Source organism: Ostrea edulis, chromosome 5 (genome assembly GCF_947568905.1).
Source record: "Ostrea edulis chromosome 5, xbOstEdul1.1, whole genome shotgun sequence".
NCBI lineage: Eukaryota > Metazoa > Mollusca > Bivalvia > Ostreida > Ostreidae > Ostrea > Ostrea edulis.
The window spans coordinates 86918815-86936579 of NC_079168.1; the positions used below are offsets into that span (position 1 = coordinate 86918815).

Below are 17765 nucleotides of genomic sequence, written 5' to 3' on the forward strand. Positions count from 1 at the left end.
TCACTTTTTTATATACGGGAGTGGTTTTCGGGTCACATCAGATCAGTATTTTTAAAAGAGTTACCTGTGGGGACAAACCGAATGGTTATACTATATAGCATGACCGGCCCTACATAAAATCAAGTTCATGCTGAAACTCCCACAAATATTCAAAATTACAGTAAGTTATATCTTAAAAGTACCATGAATCTCCACCACGATCAACGAAAGCATGACCAATCTAAGTTTATTATGTGCCTAAAATTTACACGCGTTTAGAAAACCAAAAGCAGGGACCGACTATTTGTTTTAGACAGACTCTCTCCCTCTGTGTGAATATCACACGAGAAGTAATTCCTGTTCAGAAAAATAACACTGTATTTAACTATACTTTATATTTTCAATTGTACCTCAATCCATATCGATTCTGGTGTAAAGAAATATTGTATCGTCTCGCTCGAGAATTTTTCACTCATATGGAGACGTCACCAAGACCGGTGAAGGGCTTCAAAATTTAGGCCTATGTTCGGCGCTTACGGCCATTGAGCAGTGAGGATTCTTTAGCGTGCCACACCTACTGTGACACGGGATATCCGTTTTTAAGGTCATCTCCGAGGACCCTTGACATTCACACCTCATGCCGAGCGGTTAGTGACATCATAAGTAAAGCACAATACATCAACAATATTCATGAACGAAGTTAAATGCAAAAAATTTGCCATCAAACGGAATAACTTGAACAGTTTTGAAAATACAATGCATTGTGAATATAAGTGAGTGCAATTCTTTGCGTTTAAACGCAATGTATTTTACGATTTCACACTTTGTTAACAGACGCAGAACTTTGCGATTAAAGAATAAACAGAAAACACAGGAAATCAAACGTTATAAATATATGTATTGCGATTAAACACAATGCTGTTTTGCAATTATATACATTATTGACGTTTGATAATTATACTTCGCTTTATCAACGCAAGTGAAGTATATTCTCCGATATAAAATTCAATATGGCAAATAGATGATTTGAAAAACGTCACAATAATGAATTAAAGATTATACACACGACGTCACAACGGTTAATAAACGCAATATCGGATAACGCTGTGAGGATTTCGTTTTGTTCTACGGAGGCGGTATTTGGTATAGAGTGCAGATCCTAGAGAGAACAAATGAGCCTCCCTCAGGAGAACTGCATATAGTCAGTTTTTAAATCGAGGCAAGTGACTGACAAACAAGTTGATGGTATAGGGGTTTCAACAGTCTTGATTGAAGTCAGCATTTCGCAAAGTATATGGTCGTTATAACGATCTAGTACGTCAATACAACCTACCATTTGGCTAAATGCTGCCTGACGTTTTCGTACCGATTGTTAGGCCCTTCTTGAAACTTGGCAGACTAATTTTGACTACGGATAACTCCGTTTACCTGATCAGGATATAGGGCTCACGGTGGGTGTGACCGGTTGACAGGGGATGCTTACTCCTCCTCGGCACCTGATCCCGCCTCTGGTATGTCCAGGGGTCCATGTTTGCCCAACTGTCTATTTTGTACCTTTCATATAGGACAAAGACGGTCGTATAGTTAACAATCCTTGCAAGAAAAACTCATATTCTACACATGTTTTGTCAGAGTGGTGTTTAGAAATTAATAAATAAAACAAAAATAATTGTTGTCATCAAACGCGGATATTTAATATCCGAAAGTTAACAGTAAATAGTGCAGATATCGAATGAGTTCTTTCAGAGAGGCAAAATTAATGTAAATCGCAAGGGTTAGAAATGTTGTAAAGTATTTATTTCCTGAGTTACGTGGATAGAGGATATCTATATTGCGTGTTTTGAGATTTGGTTTATCCAACGAGTTGATATGGTGTATTTATTCGCGAGTAAATGCATCATATCAACGAGTTGGATAATCTAAAATATCAAAATACGCAATTATAGATGTTCTATTTATCTCATACGTCTTCTTTTCACTTAATTTTGAGATGATCCCCAGTATTGTAGAAACAACTGATTGAATTTGTTTTGAATCCGTGGCTCAGACGTCGTGCTTATCAGTCTTCCTTACGAGGGAAAAATAGTGCGCTTATTATCCATTCATATACAGTACAAAAGGACATTTCTATAAAAGAAACCATGGATGAAAATTGTTTTAGAAGGGATTATAGTTTATAATAAAAAATGGTTTTGCCATTCCAACAAAGTAACAACTATTGACCGAGAATTTATTTTTTGACGTAGGCCTGTCCTTCTGATGAAAGTTTGATGTCGTCTTTTTGAAATAAACATGTGTAAGAACGATCAATGAAAGTGATATTTTAATGCAACGTTATTAGAATGTTCAACAGTTTACAATGAAAAGTAGAAGTGTTTGTGCATTTGGATTTTATTCACGTGCACGTGGTTTCTTTGGATCTGAGGACGAGAGGAAAGCATGAGGCACTTTAGCCCTAATAAGTAAAGCTGTTGAGATTTATTAGGCCTACATTCAATATGGCTCCAGAGAAAAGAGACTGTGCTTCTGAATACTTGGTACCGCAGCATGTAGAGGTACTTTCGATTATGCTTGTCCAGTAGGCGGTTGATTCCTTGTCGATAATAGTGTGGACACATTTTTGTTTTCTGATCGTAATTTTTGAGTAGTTACTGATCGAGTTGGCATTTTTAAGGCCGGTAACTTCCATTATATGTCAGTGGGGAAACATCAATTAAAGTTTGCTATAAAAGAAATTCTAAATGAATACAGAATAACAAGTTGTATTTATTTCATGCGTCGATATGCATAAACACAGAAAATATGTCATCCAAGCGGGGACAGTGTCAAAAGTAGTTCGGACCGGAAGTGCTTTATCAAACGGGCGTGTGATAAATCTAATGTTTTATCTCACTTTCAATATTATTGTTATTGTAAGAATAAACTTGTTTTTTGTACAGAATTTTAGTGCACACCTGGATTAATTTATGGATATATTTGCATATGAGTAAAGCAGTAAAATAAAATGCATTTACTGTTATGGAGCATAATATTGTCAACATAACAGGCTACAACAGTAGGATAAATATTTTAAAAAGAATTTGAGGAAATAGGAAAATATATGCAGGCAACAAATATTTAAAACAAAATATCTCACCTCTGGTCGGCGCGGGTTCAAATCTCGCTCGCGCCGGTAAGTGAGAAAGTTTCCCATTATACTTTCAGTAGGTCGGTGATCTCTTCCCAGGAACATTGTATCTGGGTTCTCTCTTCCACCAATAAAGACTGGGCGCCACCAGATAACTGAAAAATTATCGGGTGTGGCGGAAAACAGCAAAACAAACAAAACAAAATAGAGCACATTTGACAGACATACAGGTAGCTTACACGGAATACATGTACAGTGTATGTATATTTTAAAAATCCAATTATTGATGATGAATTGGTGATAATCATTCGTGTACTGAGTATTATCTCTCTCTCTCCATCCCTCCCTCCCTCTCTCTCTCTCCATATTCTTGCGAAATGAAGGCTTCAATCGCTAACACTACATGAACTAGTATTTTCACACAGATAGAGGACATCCGGGAACGAGTCTTCCGACATTTGGAGTGTATATTCAAATATCAATAGACAATCCTGTACACTGTACCTACACTAAGTACCAATGGAGGACACTTCCACCCACCCACCCACCCCGCAAACTCTACGGTTTACACAGATTCACATGTTTTGATGAAAAGAGAATAAACTGATGGATGAAAAAAACAACGATATCATTCTAAGTGAATATAATTGTAACTTTTAAACTGAACATGCAAGTTTTATAAATGTGAGGTGTTCACTACATTTGTTAATATTTTGATAACAAGATATATATCATGGCAATTAATCTCTCTCTCTCTCTCTCTCTCTCTCTCTCTCTCTCTCTCTCTCTCTCTCTGTACATGTACAATAAACGTTTACTTGAAATACACGACATTATAAAATCACCTTAACTTACCTTAAGCTCTGTAATGTTCAAGTTACACTTTAAAAGTACAGACACCGTCAGGCGTGTTAAACAGAATTTATTCCAGACATTTAGACATGGCGGTAAACTACAGAGGTGCAGGAGCGATAACTCTAGTTCCATTATTAGATAAGTTGTACGACAAACATATCAGTACATTACATCCCCCTCACTAAAATTAAAGACAGATTTTGTTATCTAACACACAGATATTAGATGTAAGATTTTATGAAAGTCTATCAACAGTTTGTGGCAAAAGTCTGAAGTTTGTTTTAAACACTTGAAATAAACAGAGAATAATAACAATAACTAATCTCTCAGAACTTGTGTTCTGGCAGCTGCACGGGGATTATTATACCCCAAAGCACAGTGCAAACTGCTGACTAGACATGCAACTAATATCAAAAGTCACTAACAGAATTATTATGTACAACCACTTCACAAGTTAAGTTTCACTGGAGGTTTTACGATTCGTCCAGATCTGGTTTGGAGTGCATTACTGTGATTGGCGGGTATGTCTCTGACGAGAGGTGTAGCAGCATTTTCTATGGCAGACTCATTGAAACAGCTGTCTTCAATAGGGTCGTCTTCTTCATCCTGTGGGTTTTCACCTGATTTGTGAAGATGAACACGATTTCTGCGGTAAACTTTACCAAATACGATCTCGGTTTATCTGTTTTCTGTACCACTATACCTGAAGATAAGGATTTCGAGCCAGGTGTTTCTATTCTGACTGTTGTACCATTTTCTAGGGGTGACAACTCCTTGACATTTCTTCTGTCATAGTAAAATTTCTGCTTAGCTTTCTGTGCGTTAAGGTGTTGCTTTACTTTTCTGAGATCATGCGTTATCGGCTTCAGAAGATCTTGTGATGCTGGCAACGTGTTTCTAGGTCTGCGTCCCATTAGGATTTGAGCTGGTGACAGTTGGATATTTTCCAGCGGTGTTGTCCTATAGTCTAAGAGTGCGAGCTGCTTGTCTTCACACTTCATCCATAAATGTTTTACGGTTTGTACTGCTCTCTCAGCCTCACCATTTGCGCTTTGAAAATGGGGACTACTTCTTTCATGTTCAATTCCGTGTTCTGCGCAGAAGTTTTTGAAGGTAGCTGAACTGAACTGTGGTCCATTGTCCGACCGAAGTATCCCTGGAAGTCCATGGCATGCAAAGACTGTTTTCATGGCCTCTATTATCGCTGCTGTTGTCTCTGATCTGAGTTGTACAGCATCAATGTACTTAGAATAATAGTCCACAAGAATAAGGTATTTCTTGCCCTCAAATTCAAATAAATCAGTTCCAACACGACTGTATGGAAGGTCTGGGGTTGGTGTTGGCATGAGAGGTTCTCTGTTTTGCTGTTTCTGATACTCTGCACATGACGAGCAATTATTTACAGCTTGTTCTATGTCAGCATTCATGGCTGGCCAGTACATGATTTCCCTGGCACGGCTCTTTGATTTGACTATTCCCAGATGAGACTTGTGTAAGAGGTTAAGCATGTCTTTATGCATACTGGGTGGGATGACTATTCGACTGCCTTTGTACACAATGCTGTCAAGGACGGATAGCTGATCCCTTGAGTCAAAGTACTGTCTGACTTCGTATGGACATTCATTCTTTGTGTCTGGCCATTCTGTTTGTATGGTAGTTTCAAGTTCACTTCTTGTTGATCTCTGGATTTCTGAGTATTTTTCAGGTGTTATGGATAACATACAGATCATATCTGCTTTCTCACTCTCATCTTCACTACTTTCCTATAGGCAAGCCCTTGATAAAGTGTCTGAAATATACATTGTGGTTCCCTTCCTGTATTTGACTGTGATGTCGTACCATTGTAGTTTTATCATCATCTTTTGTATCCTCATAGGAGCTGACAGTAAGGGTTTTTAAACAAGGTCTCTAGGGGCTTATGATCACTGTGCACTGTGACCTCCTTGCCGAAAATGTAGTTGTGAAATTTCTGGCAACTATATACAATAGCTTGCATTTCCTTCTCAATTTGTGCATATCTTTTTTCTGTTTCGGTAAGCGCTCTGGAACCATAAGCTACTGTGCGACCTTCCTGTATCAAAACAGCTCCTAATCCATCTTTACTCGAATCACATTCGATCTCAACTGGCTTGTTGACATCAAATAGAGCTAATACTGGCGGCTTGGTACACACTTCTTTCAGTCTCTAAAAGCTTTTATCCTGTTCGTGGTTCCATTGAAATTCAACGTCAGATTTGAGAAGGATCCTAAGAGAAGCATCCAAATCACTCAGGTTTGGAATAAACTTCGACAAGTACTGGATAAGTCCAAGGAATCTGCAAACACCTTCCTTGTCATGTGGTGCTGGCATGTTAAGTTTAGCCTTGACTTTGTCAGGGTCTGGTTTGAGTCCCTGGTCCGACACTATATGGCCCATATATGGCACACTGAATTTGCGGATTTTACATTTTTCAAAGTTCAGTTTTAAATTGTAGCTGGTTGCTCGTTCCACTACTTTTCTGAGTATGGCATCATGTTCCTCTAGTGTCTCTCCTGCTATGAGAATGTCATCTATGATGGCAGATGCACCTTTGATTCCGGATATCATGTTGTCCATGATCTTTTGATAGATTTCTGGTGCTGATTTTATGCCGAAGGGGAGGCGAAGCCACCGATATCTTCCTATAGGCGTGTTGAATGTTGTTAAATACGAGGACTTCTCATCAAGCTGAATCTGCAAAAATCATGATTTGGCATCTAATACCGAAAATATCTTGGCTTTAGGTATGTCTGATACGACATCTTCAATAGTCTTCATTGGGTGATGCTCACGTTTTATGGCACGGTTCAAATCTCTTGGATCTATACAAATGCGTATGTTTTCTCCCTTCACACTGACTACCATCGAGCTGACCCACTCTGTTGGCCTGTCCACCTTGGTAATGTAACCATTACTTTCCATCTCTCTTAGCTTCTCAACTGCCCTGGGCTTAATTGCTGCTGAGAGTTTCCTTACTGGATGAATAACTGCTGGTACAGATTCATCAATGCTGAGATGGTATTCTCCAGGTAATGTTCCTGTAGTTTTTACTAGTTCTGGATAGTCTCTAGAAAGTTCACTTTGTGCACTTTCTGTAGTTTCAGTCACAGCTGATACTTGAGTCTGTGAATCTGAGTCGACTTTGTATATCAATCCTAGAGCAACTGCGGTATCACCACTGATGATATTCTCTTGGTCTAAGTCAACCACTTCAAAGTGAAAATTGATTCTGCGATCACAGTGGACAACGGGTAGAGATACTGATCCTATTGGTTTGATCTTGTGGTTGGTGAATGACTTCAGGGTCTTGTTCGAATTCTCTAGTTTGCATCTTCCCAAGTTTCTAATTTGAGCTGATGTGAGTATGTTAGTCCGGGCTCCAGTGTCTATCCTGCAGTGGACTTGCTGATCCTTGATACCAAGGTGAACATCCCATTTGTCATCCTGAGCAGATCTGACAGAAGTACACATGCTAATGGTAAGTAGTTCTTCTCCCTAGGAATCTGGGTCTCCTTGTACTGTGCTGACTTTAACATGTTTCAACCTCCGACGACACACTTTCTTCCAGTGATTTCGTTGTTTGCAATAACTGCAAGTGGTTCCTTCTGCTGGGCACTTTCCATATTCATGTTCCAGACCACAACTTGAACAGTTCCGATTGTCATTTTGTTTAGAGCTTTTTGGTTTGTCAGTTTTTGCACTTTTGTTGCGCGACACATTGTTCTTTGTAGGTTGCTTCTTGTGTGAACGAGTGTCTATTTTTAGCACTTCTTCTCCTCTCATGAATTTGACTTGTGCCTGTGACAGTTCAAACTGCTGTCCAATTTCTATGGCTCTCTTAAGTGTGATGTCCTGGCCTTGTTCTAACAGCCTCTCTTGCACTTTCTTATGTCTGACGCCACTAATGATTAAGTCAATCAAAACATCATCGTTATCCGCGTAATCACAGTCCATAGCTAAGATCTTAAGATCCTTGACAAAGTTATCAAAAGTTTCTGCTTCCTTTTGTGTTCTTTGATGGAGTCTGAATCTTGCCATTCGCTTGTTTTTCTTGGGACGAACGTAGCTTTCTAATTTCTCCAGAATTTTCTCTGGATTGTCCTCATCATCATTTTCAAACACAAAGGTTTTGTAAACTTCCCTACCTTCTTGTCCAATCCACATACCAATCCATCCTGCCTTATGCTTGGCATCGGATTTAGCGAGTGGCCCTTTAAAGATGAAGCCCACGTGTTGCCTGAACCGGCAAAATTCCTGGTACAAGTCTCCGGCTTGCCAGTCGAATCTAGGCTGATCGAACGGAAGAGCTGTCATTCTGAGTTCCTTAATTCTGACACCATGTAATGTTCAAGTTACACTTTAAACGTACAGACACCGTCAGGCGTGTTAAACAGAATTTATTCCAGACATTTAGACATGGCGGTAAACTACAGAGGTGCAGGAGCGATAACTCTAGTTCCATTATTAGATAAGTTGTACGACAAACATATCAGTACATTACAAGCTCCTTTCTTGAACGGTCGCGGTAGCTCAGTGATAGAACGCTCGCTTCGTAACTTAGAGGCCATATGTTCGAGCCCTGTTGATGCCATGGCCTCGTCAAACATAAGAGTGTAAACTTTTAATAGTTCTATCTATTACTCCTTCACCAAATACTCGGCATTTAGAAGTGTGGGTCACGGGTCTTCAAGATATAACCTTAAAAACGGGGGTCCCGTGTCACGGCATGGTAACGAAACTTAGCACTAGGCCTATGGTACTTCACGTTTTCCCTGCGCTTCTAACGGTATCGCTTTGTTAATAAACAAGTTATTCTCCGTCAGATAAGAACTCAACTAAATTTACCTTCATGAAAAGAAGAGTTCTGTTTGTGGGTTCCTAAGCTATTTATTACACGAGTAAATCAGTTGGTTTTTTTACCGGAAGACAATGGAGTTTCATCGTAATTACCGACATTATGACGATGGTTCGTTCCCCCTAACTCGCATATGTTCAACCGCGCACAAAATGTTAACAATAGTGCGACATTTAACTCTGGACACTACAAAATACCGGAGTTTCACCAACCCTTTTATTAAGGATACAAATAAACCCTTTACCAAAAAAAAAAAAAAAAGATGGGATTTTATATTCACAAGACATACACCAACATTTACACTTGTAACTATTGTAGTTTTTTTTAAATATTTCATCTGAAATTAAAAAAAATCCCATGGGAGTTTGGTGGGATTTTCACTCTTACCAAAGATCCCATGAAAAAAAAAATTCTCCCATAGGATTTTAAATACCATATTTAAACTTAATATGGGATACAATGTCCCATTGGAGGAAATGTGCCATAATGAACATGAAATGGCAGTAAATATCCTATTTGAGTATGAATGGGAATAATATCCCAAACAGAACACATGATGGAAACTTTTATCCCATGAATATAGTAATAAAACAAAAGTGTGTTGTTTGTCATGATTCTTAAAGGTCAAGTGTAATAAAAATAGATTTGAAAATAAAGTTTATAATTTATTAAAACCCGTTTTGAAAAGTTTATTGATGTGTTTATTATTTTTTTTTAAATCCAGGTAAATGCGCAAAATACCTATTCCAAAATCGTTGTTTATAGAAACGAATGAAGGAATTATCGCCCTTTGTTATGACGTCATCTGAGACAATTGTAGTTGTTTACGCCTGTATATCATCGTTTTAATTTCTGTGAGAAATTGCCAGATTTAGCAACACCGTGGATAGTGACGGTGAAATACCGTAGATACACTTGAGTTTAGGGATTCAACCTTTTATATTTGTACCTGCACCCGTTTCGAAACCATCCGATAGTCTATGTTCGACAAATGTCTCATAGGAATCTCAGTTAGAAATTATTTACCGAGCCCGTCCATAGAAAAGTGGGAATAATATTGGAAAAAATGTTCTATCAAAAGATAACCTTTGTATTTTACACAATCTAGGCTAATCAAAATCAGACTTCATAGATACTCGCCGTATTCTCTATTGTAGCGATTGTGAGCGTATTTAACTAGATTGACTCTCACGTTTGTATTTTTTTAATGGAATTTACTGGTATGAGATTGATCAGATTCAGATTATAATGTGTTTAGCTAGATATATATTTAATTGAAAAATGCCTTTTTGAAAAAAGAACAACAAAAGACAAAAGAAAAAAAAAACTTATTGTGCACAACTTTATTTGTACCCCCCCCCCCCCACCCTTTTAAAAAAAGAAAAACATCTACATGTAGATACAATATCATAAAATGTAAATTAGGCCTATTAGTACATGTAATTTCTTCACAACACACGTCAAATGCGAAATTGAAATATTACGGCACAAAGTTAACGAATTGTAGCATTTTGAGGTGTGAAATTTTGCCTTAATGATTCATGATATATTAATGGCAAATAAAATTACATATTACTCGCCCTTGATGACAGGTGGCGCAAGCCTCGTTGACGTTCAACACTCTTCTTTCCTCCTTAGCGAAAGAGCGTCGTTACCGATTATATTACTTTGCCAAGATAGAATTTCACCAGCATAATGACAGATTACGGTTCCTGGAACCTTACCGCCTTGAGAAGCGAACTCAAGAAAAGAAATGCGCGAGTATTGGGGCGAAAAAGAGAACTCGTTGAAAGGTCTGAACGGTTTTTTATTCTAGTTCGAATTTTCTCATCATAAATATTGAAATCATGTCTCGAGAGAATAAAGACTATATTGTAAAACCATTCGATGTATTTCATTAAAAACGTAAGCTTGTTGCATCAGAATGAAATTTCCTTACGTTAATCTGGTTTCACCATTTACTTTAGATATTTAAAACATCATCGATGTGATGCAATACTATCAATCAACAATGTCAGTATACACAATCGCTCACGAGTGCCATTTCTGGTACAATGTCCTGGTCTATTTTTATTAGGATATTATCAACATTTCAAATTACAATATTTTCAATCATATAACATACAATCATCACTATTTTCTGAAGTTCAAGGATTGATAAACGTTTTATATTTTCTTTTTATGGTGACCTGGCCAAGCCCCCCCCCCCTTTATTTTTTAAAACTATAACGATTTTTTCTGGGTTGATTTTTCTGAAACGCAAAAATATGATTTTGGCTGAATCCTCCTCAGGACTGAAAATGATAGCTCTATGTGCCTGCATGCAGTTACATGTACATTGCCCGCCCTGTCAAATGACAGGTCTAAAACTATTACCTTGTCTGTTAAATAAAATTTAATGATATGAGACTTTTTTGGCCCTGACTGTAATATTAAATACAGACTTTACTACCCCATTTTATAGGCCATTAATGCTACATATATGACATTATGTACAATATGAACCTTGAAATATTCTCTTTCAGACTTGATGCATACGACAGAAACTATAACTTTGGTGGTAGTGAAAGAGTTGAAAGGGAGTACTGCATGGAAGTCCCGAGTTATGAGAAATATAAAGACATTAATAAAGATACTGTGATTACAAGAATTAAAGAAGAAGCTGTATGTGCATACTTGGGGAAAATGAACAGAGAAATTGATGCAAATGTTAGATACCTTTATGAAAGCAAATTTTTAAAGTATGCAAGATTGGTATGTGAAGATGGGCTATTCTTTGTGAAAGCTGAATGCAAGGCACATATGAAGAAAACAATATCGTATGCTGTCGATGCAAGTTTTGATGTTGATGGATGTGTTGTTGAATGTCAATGTGAGTGTGCAGCAGGAATGGGTCCAGTTGCAGCATGTAAGCATGCATGTGTTATTTTGTATGCTCTACAGAAATTCTGTGAGAATGGTGACTTGACTACTGAGGAAACTTGCACCCAAAATTTGCAAACATTTCACCAAACAAAACCCTACAAGGGGAGTCCGATTAAAGCTAAAGACCTCCCTCTTGCAAATAATGCTGATGTCATTTATGACCCACGTCCACTTCAATTTAGGAACATGTCTGGATATCACGACACCTTTAGGAACATTTGGTTGAATCACCCATCAGTAAATACATTACCAATTTCACATTTATTTTCAATCGAAAACACAACTGCAATGGATTCTGACCATGATTATTTTCAGGAGAAACTTTCTGAAATGTGGCTGAAAAATTCCAATATTACAAACATTACTAGTATGAAATTTAAAAATTTAAAAATCAAACTCGTGGCCAAAGCATCAATCCTCTATGACAGTCAGAAAGGTGCAAGAGAATTCACTCCTCAAATTTTGGAAAAATCTGCAAATGTACAGAAAAAACTAATATGCATAATCTTGCCAATCGTTTAACTAAATATACTCCACAAATCAATGTTGCACCCATAATCCATGGTAGATGTTACGAGTCAGTAGCCATAAAAAGCTTTGAAGAAAAATGCAAAGTAAAAACTCAAAAATGTGGCACATTTGTATCCAAATCCCACCCATTTCTTGCAGCATCTCCAGATGCTGTAATTGATGAACCCTCCATTTTAGAGGTAAAATGCCCATTCACTGCAAAATATGAACATATTTCTAATGAAACTGTTCCCTTTTTGAAGAATGTAAATGCTTCCTTAGAACTTGATATGTCACATGATTACTTCTATCAAATACAAGGGCAGTTATTCTGTACAAACAGAACTGAATGTACTTTAGTAGTGTACACATTTAAAGACCTCAAAGTTATACCAGTGCCAAGAGATGAGGAATTTATTGAAAACATGATTCACAAATTAGAATCATTTTTTGAAAAATATTTCAGAAGTGCAGTGTTGAACAAATTTTATCATCACATCTAAGTGTCATATTTGGACACTGAGTCATGGTATTAATTGTAGCAAGACATTGTTTATAATATATCACCAAACCCATTTAGTGATCGTCAATTTCTTATGTTGTGGTTTCATATATTTTTTTATAAAAAAAAAAAATTCATATCATTTGATGTTTTAATATTTTAGTATTGTTAGAGACTTGGAATACAAAAAATAAAGTTATTGGAGCCTGGAGAGTACAAATCATATGAAAATACATAAGTATGTTTATACTTCACAGACCACAACAATCTTAACTCTTAAGCATGTTTGGGTACAATACATTTTCTGAAGTTGCACATAGTGAAGCATACAAAGATAATTTCACTTGCTAACTTTGTCTCAGTGCTGTTCAAGGGGCCCTTCAAAATTTTAAATGTTTTTGCTAATCCAATTATCCGTTCAATATGCACCCTTTTACTAGATATTTTGCGATCATGCAACACAGTGTTTCCCGACATACGGTTTTTCTTCTTAAAAATGTTGGAATATTAATTTTAACATCCCTGAAAGCAAACATGTCTTGCACGTTAAAGCCCTTGTCAGACATCACTGAATCGCCTGGCTCGCACTGATTCAACAAGGAACTGCGTTCCACAAGTTGACGATCATTTGCAGAACCTCCAAAAGCTGATGAGATGAAAGATACAAGACCACCAGGTGTTGAGCCAACGAGTACCTTCACAGTATTCCGATTCTTGTATGTTGAGAAAGTAGACTGCTGGGCTATTGGTGGCTTTGGTTTCTTGACAGCAATCTATGTACCATCAATGATTAACCGTGTTGTTGGGAACTTCGAATAAAAATCTCTTGGAGCAAAGAAATTCACCAACTCTCTGTCGGGCCAAAAGTTAACCTCTTGCCACTGCCTGTACATGAAGTTGACCCATGTCAGCCATATATTTTCAACAGTTGTTGTGGACACTGAAAAAAGCCTACTAAGTTCAAAATTAGTTTTATATTGTCTTAGTTTGATCAAGGTCAGAAACAACTGGTTCTCAATTGTCAGATTCTGCACCTGGTTGTATATGTAGTTCAAATGAAATGCAGCCTCACCTAAACTATACATCACGTGTAAAAAAATCTGTGTATGTTGCTAGTCCAGTATAGAACATAAAACCTTCACTATCGTTAATGAAATTTTCCACTGACATTATTGGCAATGACATGGTTTGGCATGAACTTTCTGAATAAACTGGTGCAGCATCAGAGGATTCATAACTACATGACGGCATTGGTTCATTACTTTCGCAACTACTTGTTTCTACAAAATTACTAATGTTGGAAAAAATGGCTACTTGAGACTCGTCATCGGAAATCGGACTAGTACAGGCTTGCTCCACTTTTCTCTTGCGTGCAATGCGTCGTTGGTTTCTGTCATCTTCGTATATCCTTGAGCTGCTCCAAGGGAATATTGAAGGAACGGCATGAGGCTTCCTTTGCCTTCTGAGAGGATCAGCACCTAAACAATATCAATATGACAAATAATGATAATGCACAAACATGCTTAACTTATACATAAACAATAAATATGATTAATGATGTACCATATTCAAACATGCTTGCTATAAATGGCCTAATGAAATCTATTTATCAAGAAGGTTTTCTAATATTGATCAAAATAATTCTTGTTAAGAATTTTATAGATACAAATTTAAAACATCTTATCCTGTCATTCCTATGAGACACGCCATCCTCACACTAGTACAGCCTTCGTGGACAGTCCTTGTATCCACGATATGGTACATGTATGTGTCTTCGGTGTTTTTGTCTGCAGTCTCCTGAGTTTCAGTTGCTGATTATGACATATCAAAATAGACATGACAATGCCAATTTCATTGTGTAAAGAAACAAAAACTGGCAGTTTCATTTCATACTTTGAATGATGTCAAATACACATTCAATATGGGTGGCTTTTTCTGAAGTTGAGAATACAACAGAATGTAACATAAAATATTTCAAACAACAAAACAAAACAATAAATAATTTGAAACACTGTCATCATTATGACCCATGCACTATACCTTTGTAACATATTTGTTTACATGATAGAAAAGTATAATTTGAAGAAAAAACCCCAAAAATCCATTATTTCTGGCTCTGACATAGACATCAGATCGTATTTACATAAGTAATATCGGGCTACATGACGACAATATTACCAGACACATAGCAACGGTGGGATTTCTTGACAATGTACTAAGGCTGGCTGCCCCCCCCCCCCTTCCCCTTTCTTTTAGTGAATAGTAGTGGAAATGTAGACTTGAACTGATAAAATTGAATCCATGTGCTGAAGGACCAACCCTGTACCTTTCCCTTAATAAGGAAAACCCCTTTTTACTTTTAATATTACATGTAGGAAAAACGATGCTATGTGTCTAAATCTGTAAATCACTCATTAATTGCAAGTATTACAACAAATTATAATACCATCAACTAAAATCAACATTAAGTAATTTATGAATCATATCAGATTAAAACCCTGTCAAGTGAATCAACCCACCGTATCTAGTTTCCGTTTCAAAGTCATCATCCTTGAAATGTTGATGACATACTACACTCCGTGGATGTGGTGACCAAAACTTGGGCTTATCTGTAGCGCTATTTCGCCTAATAGCGACAATCCACTGTCGTTTGATGGTCTCATCCGTTGGAAATCTGAGGCGCCCGCGATTTGAGCACCCCGGCACGCAGCAACAAGACGGCATTTTGCATCAAAAACTCGATGTGACACTTCGATTACTCGTACACTGCACTGTACACTATTGACACCGGAAGTAAGATTGAACGTTAACGAGTAGTGCGCCACCTGTGTTATATATAGGGGGAATAACCGACAATTATTGACCATTAATGTACAGTCTGTAGCACTTAAAACCATATTAGGAAAAGGAAAAACTTGTACTTGTTTTCATAATGAACTTGAAGAAAAAACTTTGGAAATTGGACTGGCCTAATAAATAAAGTTTTATCAAAATGGGTTTTTTAAATTGAATTCATTTCCATTTTTACTATATTTAATTTTTTTCAAAATATATATAGTGACGAAATGAAATGATGAGTCCCTTATAAATATAGTATGAGTACGACAATATTCGAAAGATATTTCATTTAATAAAAGAAATAAAATCAATTTGAACTAGGTAATGGGTGACATTAATTTTTATGTGCAATCGCAAACCCATTGAATACAATGTCATATTAAAGCATTCAGTGGTGGATGTAGAGAGGGGTGGATTGCATCCCCCCTTAATTTGGGTTGAACTTTTTATATAATTAAAATACATCCCTCCACTTCTTTTGTAGGATGTCCAGTTAATCATCACTTTGCATTTTGTTTATAGTCAAACAGGATGATGCGTCGGGGTTGATGGAAACCTGATCCTCGTTAATTAAAGTGTCACTCACTGATCCTCGTGGTTTGTCACAAATCTCAGTGTCTCTTTTCAGTTTCAGTGTCCATATTCTTCGAAATTTAGGGTCTTTTGGGAAAAGAAACATACTTAATCCCTGTCCCGATTTGACATTGCAGTTCAAAGCAGCGCATTGTACCATAAATACAGGACTTTTCTATGTAAACACTATAAAACCCTATCAATGCAATCGAAAGTTGTCTCAGATGACGTCATAAGCTACGAGCGATAACTCACGTCACGACACATTTATCGATCGCTCAGGTAAAAGTTTGATAGCGCCGTGTACTTCACGCCAAGTGATTTTTATCAAAATTGCCATGGAAATTAATCCATAAGTGTACGACAGACATTTTTCTGTGTAAAAGTCGTTTTAGGACAATCACCGTAATTGACCTTTAAAAATGCACTTACAAGCTAAGGAATGACATTAATTTTATATCTAGTAATTACGCTACTAAATGTAGACCTATGTGTTAATGGATCAATGTTTTTAAATTGAGAATGTAAATGACATTAGAGCTCTGCATTACTAAACTCTTTCACATTCGATTTTAATTATATACATTTAACCCTATCACAAAAATATCAGTAAAAAATTGGACGGGGCTAAATTATGCAGCTATAACACTATCTCATTCACATGCAGCTGCTCACTTTCACTATTTACAACCCTTCAAAGGTCGTCAGATGTGAATATTCACAGGAACCGGTTTTTTGTCTGTAATAATAATAGTTGGCTCCATGGTACCATCCCCCAATGAAAAAAAAAACCCACAAGGAATGACACAATCTTGTACTCAAAACTTGAAATTGATTTTACTATGAAAAAGTGTTTTTGTCAAATTGATTTATAAAATGGTTTTATATCAAAATAGTAAAGCCTTACTGCTGTGATTATAAGCAATAATGTGGCGTCGGGACGGATGCGCGATATCAAAGTTCTGAACTCACAAATCCAGAAAAAAATCCCAGTTTTACACATCCCTACTCTCCCGGGCATTCCAATAATAACCAATATCAAAGGGAATTAACTCTCATACATTATGTAATAGAGGGCGAAGCCCTCTCACGGCCCAAAGGGCCGTGAGAGCGGAGCTCTCCCTATAGGTAACACGTATATACATGTTTAAAAGGAAAATATAGGAAAATAATGAAAAATTAAACCATACCTATGGAACTTGAAAAGTTTGGTACTAATGGCGTCGATTCGAATATTAGCGCGTGGACATGTATTCCTCCATTTTGAATCTCGTCTACCCTAGTTCACGTCGTTCTGAGATGTTACATAAAATCCGTAAAAGCATGTAAATCTTATTTTCTTAATTATATATAATCACTCCACGATTAACGCCATGTTTTTTGTTGTGGTTCAAACGCTATGTTTGTAAATTTGCTAAATAACGACGCTGAATATGACGTCACTATGTACTGTTTACATCGATTGCGTTATATTTCCTGCGTTCAATATATAGGCGGATCAAATGTCCAAAATTAGGATGCTTTGATACAGCTCCGTCCGCGTGCTAACTTCGGGTTGTTTTTTGTCCTGTTTTGGATATAG

General features: G+C 37.0%; 2 protein-coding genes across 2 annotated transcripts; both read right to left on the reverse strand.

The window, feature by feature from the left end:
• Positions 1 to 4408: 4408 nt before the first annotated feature.
• On the reverse strand, positions 4409 to 5691 carry LOC130055034 (uncharacterized protein K02A2.6-like). Its single transcript, XM_056166200.1, has 2 exons — positions 4665 to 5691; positions 4409 to 4581 (listed from the first exon to the last, which is right to left on the reverse strand). Exons 1-2 carry the CDS (start codon positions 5689 to 5691, stop codon positions 4409 to 4411), a joined length of 1200 nt encoding a protein of 399 aa, XP_056022175.1.
• A 1784-nt stretch (positions 5692 to 7475) lies between these two features.
• On the reverse strand, positions 7476 to 8294 carry LOC125663331 (uncharacterized). The gene has a single exon (XM_048895624.2). The coding sequence runs from the start codon at positions 8292 to 8294 to the stop codon at positions 7476 to 7478; it is 819 nt and encodes a 272-aa protein (XP_048751581.2).
• Between the last annotated feature and the right edge of the window lie 9471 nt (positions 8295 to 17765).

Coding starts and splice junctions, on each gene's coding strand:
- LOC130055034 (XM_056166200.1), bottom strand. CDS start 5,691: ATGATCTGTATGTTATCCATAACACCTGAAAAATACTCAGAAATCCAG. Junction 4,582..4,664: donor CTCGAAATCCTTATCTTCAG/GTATAGTGGTAC, acceptor TTCACAAATCAG/GTGAAAACCCACAGGATGAA.
- LOC125663331 (XM_048895624.2), bottom strand. CDS start 8,294: ATGACAGCTCTTCCGTTCGATCAGCCTAGATTCGACTGGCAAGCCGGA.